This window comes from Austrofundulus limnaeus, unplaced genomic scaffold, assembly GCF_001266775.1.
Source record: "Austrofundulus limnaeus strain Quisiro unplaced genomic scaffold, Austrofundulus_limnaeus-1.0 Scaffold381, whole genome shotgun sequence".
Lineage (NCBI taxonomy): Eukaryota > Metazoa > Chordata > Actinopteri > Cyprinodontiformes > Rivulidae > Austrofundulus > Austrofundulus limnaeus.
The window spans coordinates 148,639-159,448 of record NW_013952783.1 but is presented as its reverse complement, the minus strand read 5'-3'; the positions used below and the strand labels follow the sequence as shown (position 1 = coordinate 159,448).

General features: G+C 39.0%; 1 protein-coding gene across 1 annotated transcript in view; it reads right to left on the bottom strand.

Moving 5' to 3' along the window:
* cd276 (CD276 molecule) overlaps positions 1 to 10,810 on the bottom strand; it is a gene marked incomplete in the record, with an annotated part of 90,912 nt that overhangs the window by 40,747 nt on the left and 39,355 nt on the right. Inside the window, 1 exon segment of the mRNA XM_014023625.1 lies at positions 9,804 to 10,100. Coding sequence (XP_013879079.1) covers positions 9,804 to 10,100 — 297 coding nt within the window.

Genomic DNA, 10,810 nt, shown 5'->3' with positions numbered 1-10,810 from the left:
CACACACACACACACACACACACACACACACACACACACACACACACACACAGCACCAACACCCCCTTTTAGCTGACAATACAGATAAATGCAACAAACATCATTAGGTTCATCCTTTTTTTATTCTGTTGTTACCATATTTGACTCTATTACATTAAACAATACTGTTGTTGGTGAAGGTGTCCACCCCTTGCTTTCAAAAATATGAAGAAAATAATTCTTGTAGAATTAGTGGCAGATTTACAATGTACAGGATTACCACTTAAATCCAATTTCACTCTATAAACTTGGCAGATTTTCTTTCTGCTTTGATGCAGTGACAGTAATTCTTTCTGTTGTAAACAATACACAACAGGAGACATTTCCTTTTTATTTTTAAATGTACATTTTTGCTTCCCTGAAGCAGAGCATTACTCAAGCTTATAACTGGTTACATCACTGAGCTCACAATGTCATCACTTTTTGTCTTGTGGTGTCACTAAGATCAAATCAAAAACTAAAATTCCAAAACATTCATTTTCATTCTGCCAAAGATGTTATGTGTATGATCAAATAAACAACAGCAACAGAAACAACAATAAGAACAAACAGGTTAGTTTTTTAATCTCCCAATGACTGTTTTTGCATTAAAAACAAATTCATCTATCCATTTCTTTGTGGCTGATTTTTCTTATTAAAAAGGTCTTGGTTGGAGAGTGGAGGGGTCTGAAGCAATCAGCAGGCAAAAGATGGGGCCATTGGCTCACCGTATTGCCCAAGACATATCCTAAATGCATGAATTTACAAAATACATGGGTGAAAATTTACATCATGMATTTTAGGTATTTGGGTCAGTTTAGCACATAGTTCTAACCTGGTTCTAGCCAAATACAATACACACACTTCTGCTGTCCTTGTGTTAAAATAATCCCTGGGTTTGTGGAATTCTTTTTAGACAGAAAATCAAATATGGCTGGGAAACAACACCGTGCTTCTAACAGCATCACTCCTCATCTGGTAGAGTAAGTGGGTGGAAGTATTGAGACAGATACATTATAGATATGACACACTCTTATGGTTTGGGTCACTGAGCTGTCTGCCACTGACAGAGAGTCAAATATACAGAAGCCACATACATGAAAGTTATGTTATGGAATTAAACACAGCTGACTATATGAATAAGGTAAGAAGAACACGTTGCTTTCCTTCTAGACAGTTTGTAACGAGCTGTAAGTTGGCAGACTTTAGTGTAACAGGCGTAACTATAAATCCAAGACAAGGGGAGGATATTAATGCTTCTTTAATAGCATGTGAGTCATCCCAAGCTACTGCCATTTAAACTGATGATATAAGGAGCACAGGCACAGTATGGCATAATCCCATTTGTTACTATAATATTTGATGCAAGGGTTTAACCCTCCTGCTGCCATTGGGTCAAAACAAATTACTTCTGAGACCTCAGTTTTAAAACTAAGATCTCAGAAGGGTTTTGAACCAAGGACAGCAGGAGGGTGTGGTTTTTTTATGCAGTGAATCACCAGCTGTTAAGATATTCAAGTCTTACTGTCAAAGGAGTTAATCACTAACCCTACTCAAAACTGGTGCAAAGTAACACTTGGTCCATTCTTAACCCTGTCTCACACTTGTTAGTCAGTTACATGTCTCTATAGCTATTACCAAAACATCGCTTATGCTAAGAATAAAGTAAATCTCTCAACACCTTCTAATTAAAACCCCATTAAAGCTTTGACCAGTAGTCTCTTTGTGGTACCAGCCTCTAGTTTGAACTGTTTGCATGCAGAGAACAAAGCAATTTACTGAGTGTGCAAACATCCTTTGCAAGACAATAACTCATAGTGCTATCTGGTGTAGTTGAAACATCAAATGAATGGGCTGAATAATTAAATAACCCAGCACTGAAAGAGGGCCTAGCAGTTTGTTGGTGGCTATTCTCCCAGAAACTCTGGAAAGCTGAAGCTAAAATGATTTCATATTGTGAAGCCAAGACTGATGCCAGACCTCCCGAAACCAATCCTTCTTACAGGATTTAGAAGAAGCTGTGTGAAATGTTCGCTACAGGGCCCCACTGGTCCTACTGATATTCCTTGCTGTGAGCCCAAATAAAAATGAACCCAATCAATGACAATAGAGGGCTTTTGTGTGTTTGTTGGCATCATAAATACAGTGTCCTGAAAAGGAAAGCCAGGGAGGACAAAAAAGACAGTCTTTTTTTTTTTAACTTGTCTGAGAATAGGCAAAGATGTCAGGATGCCATTTGTGGGACAGCCAAGGGTACCACCTTACTGCTTTGACAGGATGCCTAAGATGAAACTTACTTAGAAACCTGTTTGACGTGATTAGGACATAGAAGACACAGAYAAACCCTGAAACCACTCATGCATATTTTCCTGGGAAAAAAAGTAGCTTGTAATTGTAGGAATAAAAATCACTTTGACATCCGTGTATTGCTAAAGGAGTTTTGTGCTCAGTGATGGAAAAGTGGCCAACAAAAAAGAGAGTAGTACAACGCATCTTTCTGACTATACCACTCCAAAACAGCTCTACTCACTATGTCACTACGTTCACAAACCAACATTTCCTCAGAGTTTGTGACAATAAAACTGGAAGAACGATATATAACACAGAAAATAATATCTAACAATAAAGGACAAAAAAATGTTCAAATGACTTAAGAGTGGCAACTTCAGTTAAAAACTCCAACAGAAATGTACATGTTTAAAATGGCACTACTTCTGCCTACCTGGATTTGCTTTAGATTGTCTATATCACTTCATCCGTCTACTTGGTTGTTTTTCCTAGCTGGGCTCCTGATAAGATAGAGCATGCATTCAGCAAGAGAAAGAACTATTTGTGCACTGGGCACTAATTAATACAGTGCTTAGTCGAGAAAATTGCCTGCTCGCTGCTCTACTGACAACAGATCCATTTATATTGCTGTTTTCTGTTTCTCTGAAGGCTCTGTTAATTGCATTTAAATTAGTCCTTGTTCTGGGAGAACAAGGACCAGCACGGTGGGTTGTTATTGAAACTAGAAAACAACAACAAAACAAACTTTAGCATTTGACTGTATGTTTATGAAGAACATTTAAAGAAATGGACAAAGCTTTTAATAAAAAAAACTTAGCAGTCAGATACAGTATATGCTTGTAAAATATGTGTAGATTTCACTCTAACAGTTATTACTTTAAGAAAATCTTTGAACTAGCAGATCGTTCTCTTTGACCCTTTGCCAATATTGTACTAAAGCCACTGCTCTTAAGACATGCATGGTTCAAACCTTTCAGAGAACATGCAGAAATTCTACACAAGATTGTGTGTATTAATAACTAGAGAAACATATACAGAAACTTGTTGAACTAGAAAGAGGTCTGTGAACCTTTTAGGTTAAGAAGGGGTGGCAGGTAGCTATTTAGAAAGTCATGTCAGGATAAAGCTATAAAACTCTGAAGCCATAATAACACACTCAACTAAAAAGAGCCAAAAAGTTGATAATTGGGAAAATCATTGAAAAGGTTCAACCAATTTAAACAAGACTATCTGAAGGGAAACCATAGATTTAGAAATAAAATAGAAATACAGTGGTTTTGAAAGGTTAGAAAAAAATGAATTGCAACTCTCAGTTGTCATGGAAAATAAGTTTTTTAATGATGTGTCTTTTCCACATTCTGTAATACAGCCTAAGCCAAGGTCATACTGTCCCATCACTAATACATATGTCTGCAAGTTTTCTGTCCAGTCCTCTGACCATGGATGGTTTCTGCTACTGTAACTGACTCAATGGCTTTTCAATGCAGGCAGTATTTTCTTTCAGTGGACAAGATATGCTGATAATGATTCCAAAGCTATGTAAAATTTCAGTGACTAATAGGAAGGAGGTGTAAATGATGCAAATGTGCCACTTTCATGGAATTTGTGGTCCATGTTTTGTAAAATCCTATCACTGAGCTTTGTGGCATTTTAGGAGTGAGAATAAAAAGTGAGTGCTACAAGAACAACGAAAGAAAAATCATCATGCTTGACTTGTAAAATGCATGTGCAATAATGTATTTTTACAAGTAAAAATGTTAAGGTTTGTTGTTTATCCCAATATAACTGGGCACACTTGTTTTTTTGAAAGAGAAAAACAAAATGTGCAGGAATTCAGCCTTGCTGAAGAGGTTGTGTTGCTATCCACAAATGTGTAGTCTCCTCACATAGCTGTTTAGTAATAAAGTAATGGCTCAGCTTGCCTGGTACCAAAAAGCACTTGTTCCTGGTTACTATGTGCCATTGGAAACTCACCCAGAACACGAAAAAAAACTGTGCAGAGAAAAACAATTTTAACCATTAACCCATTGTGCAGCCGAGTCAAAGCAAGGAAGAAAAAAAAAAAAACAGCAAAGGAATAAAATTCACAAGAAGTCTTCCAAAGCATTGGGGAATATCGTAGGGGGTGGAGGGGGTCTATTTCCAGCCAGTCAGGCCATAATGCCACAGCTCTAAGCCCAGCAAATGCTGTCTCCATCTTGGTCTCCGTCATCCCTCTCTCCCGCTTCTAACCTCCCTCCACAGCTCTCCACCTCTCTCTCACTCTATCTTCCTAGCTCATCTCTCCTTTCCCCACTCTATCTCCATCCACACAATTTCACTGTAAACGCTGCGCCAGCAGTGTGATGCCGGGGAAATGGCGCCATCCTCATAGAGAGAGGAAGCAGTGGGGAAGGGGAGGTGATGCTGGAGGAGGTGTTCAATGGCAGACTCTGAAACCTAGCCATCAGAAAACATATTGCAATGGTCATTTACCTTCAGCAGAGAGAATGCCTAAAGCTTCACAAAAGGAATAAAAAACAAATGCTACAGAGCCTTGATCTCAGACGCATGATCATTTTTAAAAGGGCAATATTATGTGTTTTTCAGGCATACATTTCAATACTATACCATAATAAAGTATCTATGCCACCTTTAGTTGTTATTAAAAAAACTTTTTTATGTTTAAATAGTAAATAAACTCATCTTCTCATCACTTCCTCTTCTAAATGCCTTGAAATTGGCCTCTGTCTCTTTAAGAACCACCTTCCACTTCTGTCTCATCATTGTGGTTTACTTGGCATCTGAAAATACATTTCCTCAAAGGTATTTTGAATCTGAAAAGAGCTTCACTGAGTGAGAAGTAGTGTTAAGAGCAGCAGACAGTTTAAGTTTCACTTTCACTTTCACTTTGCTCTGTTACTGCCAAGATCCTGCAGGAGTCATGGGCGGGGTGTGTGGGGTGGGGGGTGGGGAGGTGTGCTCCGTGATGAGGAAGTTCGACTTAAAGACACGTCCCAGGGGCGTTTCTGGTCCCTACCTGTCGTTTTGCTCCTCAGCGTGGCTTCCTAAAAACGCTGAAGGATTTCTCAAACATGCATGAATGAGTCAAAGCAAGGCTTTGGGCAAGTTTTTTATGAGAGTATAACATTATAACATGATATAAAACTCAAAAAAGGTGATTTTAACATGATATTGTCCCTTTAAGCAGAACACAGATAATAGGCTTGGAGTGCAAGACAGAGAAAACTCACAAAAGAAACGGAAAGAGAGAGGTTTAACACTGTCTATGCCGACAGACAGGCCTCAGTTCATTTGAAAACTAAAGCTGTTTCTTTCCATCACTCAACTGTTCATTAACACCAGCTGGTCCTCTGGGTCTCTCCCTGCATCCTAGTCCTGCTCTGCAAATCTATCAATATCCCAGCAGCACAATAGCACACCCTATTCTAGACCAGTGCTTTAAAAAAAACTGACCAGAACTCCGCAGAGTGTTTACAAAGATCTCGATCTCAAAGATGGATACTAGTGTGAACGCATGTGCCATGTGAATACTTTGTTGACGGTGGTTTGTTTAACTGGTGACTAGGAAARAGATGAGATTAACATGGATGACTTAACACGAACTCAACTTGCAGACCACACAGTGCTCTGCTCAGTATGGGTAAAAGGTTCATTTTTCTCAAAATTAACCTTGTCAAACTCCTGTTCTGCCTGGGGGAGATTTGTATTAGAATTGTAATTTTTCAATCAGAGATTGGAGAGTGTGTGAAAATTTAACGCGCTTAGTCCCTCACAAGCCCCCTCCACCCCCATCTTCCCCTCTTTTTAAACTCCCAGTTTCTCACCCTTTTCTCCTTTACTTATAGACCTTTTAGACTTTTAAGCAGATTTATCCATCCTTACAACAAGCCCCTGCCTGAGTACAGTGTTTGTGTGTACAGTGTTTAGTATACACAGCCAGCATTATTCACTATATCAACTCGAGCTCGGCACATTCTGCTATTCCAGCAGAAGAGTTTTGCTAGGTCAAAATTAATTACAGAAACTGTTAAGCACACACCAGCTGTTGTAAACAAATGCAAACATGCTTTCATTTCAAACAAGTCCCCTTATCTCGCCACACACAATACTATGCATCTTGTGCATATTTACAAACAACTTGTGTCATCATCAAGCTGTGCTAGCACTCCAACTGAGAAATTACTCCTATTCATGTGCACCCAGTTGCAGAAAAGCAGTCACCGGTGCTTTAATTAAAGATTTCCTCAAGGTGGATTTGTAAGTTTGCTTGTTTTGCGGCCCCCTTTTTGAACCTTTGTTAAATAAAACTTTGACAAGTTTACCATTCTTTGGCCAGACTGTTTTGGTGGGTTTCCTTTATTATGGTCTATCATCTAGTTTGTAAACTAGTTTAGCAGGCCAAAAAATAAACTGTATGATTTTGGCTCGTGCAGTTTCCATTATTGTATTTATGTTTAATTTGACCGAACTTCTGATATGGTGTAACTGAAGGGAAATTTATTATTTTGCACAGATTTTAAAATGTACGTCTCACAGAGGCGATTGCTCTAAGATTGCAAGGGAAGCTCTGCTTCCCCTAAACTGTAAAAAAATAAAAAAATAAAAAAAGATCAAATATATACTGTTGTGTGTACATGTCATTGACTAAATATGTGCTTCAACGCACTCAACTTTTGTTCAGAATCAGCTTCTTATCACTGGTTTCTTATCACGCGGCTTTCCTCTCCCTCATTCCTGCAGCTTCACGGTGCTTTAAACAGTTGGACGCTCAGCTTCCACAGAGCTCATTAGCGATGCAAAGACTGCAGCGAAACGAGACGAGTTATTGGATAAATGCTGGCTTTGCCCCACCCATCGGACGCTGAGCATTTCTGGGGGTCTATGGAGTAGTGGGCTGGGTCGGATGCTCAGCGTCTGCATGATGATTGGATGATTTGTCGGAGGCTGAATCTCTTTTTGGTTGACAGCGAAATGAGCGAATCAGCGATCTTTTAGTGTAAACTTCCATGGAAGCATTTTTTTTTTACTTTTGTTTCTGTTCTGAGTAGAAGCGGAGACTTTATTAATCCTTTTAGCAGCATTTTCTTTGTTAAAAACGACTAGCAACAAATCAAACTTCTATTTCTGGTGGTTGTTTTGTAGCTGCTTGTGTTTGGAGACATTCTGACTTCTGTCACAGTTTCTGACCAGCGGGGGCTGCGGAGCCCCTTCACCGTCACAAAGCACTCACACTTCACACTAGCCTCGCGCCACTAACAAGCTGCACATAATGGCAGTTTGAATGTGGTGGACCGGATTTTGGTGAAGCCATTTGATGGTCTAGTTTACAAAGAAAAACTTAGAGTTAAACAGCAGGGCTGATCAACTCCTCAGATTCATTTGGTGAAAAAGGTGGGGAAAAGTAACATGTCTTTTCAGCTGTACTGGTATGACAAAGTGAGCTGGCTGCTGTAAAAGACTATAGAATAATCTGGAAAATGATTATAAAAGCATTGGRTCAATTAATTCCTTTAAAAAATCATCAAAGCAAATTTGTTAAAGAAATATGAAATTGTTTAATTTGTATGAGTCACTGTTTGAGGAGTTGATTTTTTTGTTTTGTTTTATTATCTGGTTTATGGTTTGAAATTAATAGGTTTTTTTTGTAAAGAGGAGCAGATTTACGCTATTTTTCTTCTTTTGCAGCCTTTCATTTCACTTTATTTGTATTGTTTTGTTGTTTGTAATGTTTTGTTTTTAAAAATGAAATGAATAAATACTATGAACTAAACAAAATGATCTGTGACAGGGTCACAGATCATTTTCTTGAAAAGGAACGGAGGGTAGAATTTATAAACCGACACATTTTATGACGTAGGCCGAAACTGAGCTTCCTTTTGTTGAAAGACCAGCATCTGCCACTGACTTCTCATGTAAAAGTTCTCATTGAGATGCCTGCCCATTTTTTGATAATCARCTGCATAAATACACATTTTGTACTGTGTGATTAAGCTGTGATTAAATAGTAGTGTGAGCTCTGCTTTGAGTGACTCGTGATATGTGTCATCTCAGAACAGACCATACTTTTGAGGGACGGTTTAGATAAAACGTGCCTCACACTAAACAAACAGTCAAACGTAGTTTTTTTTTTTTTCATTAGATTGCAGAACTTGCGTTTAAGGCCTTCCATATCAGTGACGTCTTTTCCACCAAAGCGAGCGGTTCGGTCAGAAGGTGGTGTTTAAGAACCTGGTTCTTGGCCAAAACTTCAAAACTTCGACCGGCTCTGTTTTGATCCTGCTGTAGTTTGTGTAAGACTTTTATACTCATTTGCAATTATATGTTTAAGTCTAAAATCTGAATTTGTCTCCTGTTTCGTTTCAACCTGTCAGTAAAAACACAGTTTCTTACCAACTGTGGTATTTCAAGCACCTACCTGCATTAAAAGAGATCTGTATAGCGGAATAAAAACTGACAAAAAGTACAGCAATACTATTAAATATATTTTGATCATATTTAAAACTGCATTATTCTAGAAAATGGAGGCGTGTAACTGCAGCATGAGACTATTTTAACAGTTCCTTTAGTTATATATTCATTGTCCCCATGTGTTTAATGGCTTTCCACTCCCACACTGATTCTTCCGGCTGGTTATCTGATCTGTTTTGAAAGAGGCCAACCAAACTGTTAGAAAGGCCACCTGCACTCAGCCATCCAGTCCTGCCATTTGGCCATCCTGTTTCCAGACAGCACAGTCATTTCCCAGCCCAGTGGAGCAGCAATCCCTGACCTCTGCCTCGACCCCCGTCTCAACAGGACGAGCACCAGCACCAGCTGCAGTCCAGAGAGCCAGCTTGGGCCACCTCTACTTATTTATGAGCCATTTCACACAGTCCTGCTTCCATTAGAGACCCAACCACAGCCCCACCTTACATGGCATGCTCATCACATTTAACACACAGAGTACACCATCTGAGACAGGGAGACATGGCTGGGCGGTGGCAAGAAGTGAGGACCATTAAAGACGAAAAAATGACCACATACATACTGTTGTCACAAAGACAGCAAAACGACATCACAATTTGAAATGTTTAAAATACCAATCTGAACTGTGATTAATAAATGTTGTGTGCTGAAAGCAGCTAAGAAACCAGTCACTACTTTCTTGTTGACTCTTTTCTGTTTGGTTTTTGAAACGTGTGAGAAATGGCTATTTGGCTGTCCTTAGAAACTCTGACGTATTGATTCAGCTTATCGTGAAGAACAACTGATAAACCCATTAGATTGCAAGTACAAATTTTCTTAGTTTTCATCTATTTCTATGATTTCTTTGCCTTGACAAAGCAAGAAACAAGCTAAATCTCTTCAGTATAAAAACAAGCTTAAAGAGTTGTTTATGTAAAAAAGACTAACTTAAGAAAACTATGTGTATGCAAATTGTTGGTAAAATGTAGCTGTTCCTTTTTTCATGACTTGGGGTGACAGTTAAAAGAAAGAGTTACAAATCCCCTCACCTGTGATTGTGGCGAAGACAAAACCCTCCTCACCAAGCAGTGGGTTGATTAGTCGGCAGTTGTAGGTGCTATTGGGCTCCAGCACAACCGACAGCACACTGGTCACTGTGAACAGCCCTTCCTCGTTGGCCACGAATGACAAGGTGATATTGTCTGTCAGATTGCGTCCACTTCCATCCTGCCATATAACGTAGCCCTCAGGATACCCTCCATATGCTACACAAGTCAGGGCCACCTCGTCACCTGGTCGCAAGTTGGATTCAGGCTCTAAAGTCAACACCGGCTTGGTGTAGGGAGCTAGAGGAAAAAAGAACCGGAACAAGGCGAAAAAGACAAATTAAATAAAAGTGAGGAAGAATAGGTGAATATATGGCCACGATAAGAGATCAGCAGCTCTCTGAATTCACGTATTTTAAGGTTTTCTTGGAACAAAAACAAAACAACAAAGAAAGAGGCTGGCAGAAAGGACTTTATAGCTACGAGAAATGAGCCTGTGGCACTGAAGGATATAAACTGATTTGAAACATAGAATATCCAATAATGGGCAGCCTAAAATCAACCAAGTTTGTCCCTTCTGGACACAAATATTTTATCTTTAGCATGCAGATAAAAAAAATAAAAAGAAAGTAACTTTTTTTAACACCACATAATACACCTATTTCCTGGGAGAATAGTGAAGCAATCTCACAACAGATATACAAATGTGAGAAAGAAGAGAGGGCAAACATTATCATTATAAATAACTAAAAGCCTCTCAGCTGTGAAGGTGGGCGATGTGGTTGCACACCACCGAAGATGTTAGTGATGGTTGATTGACCGTGACAACAGCTAATAATCAAAGTCAGCAGATATTGACCATGACAGGAACCACAATCAGTGGTTATTGACAAAAAACAATCCTCAGAAACACAGAGGAAGATACTTATCACCTGTTTACATCTCATGAACAGAAAACATTTTACAACTGATACACTTGTGTGTGTGTGTGTGTGTGTGTGTGTGTGTGT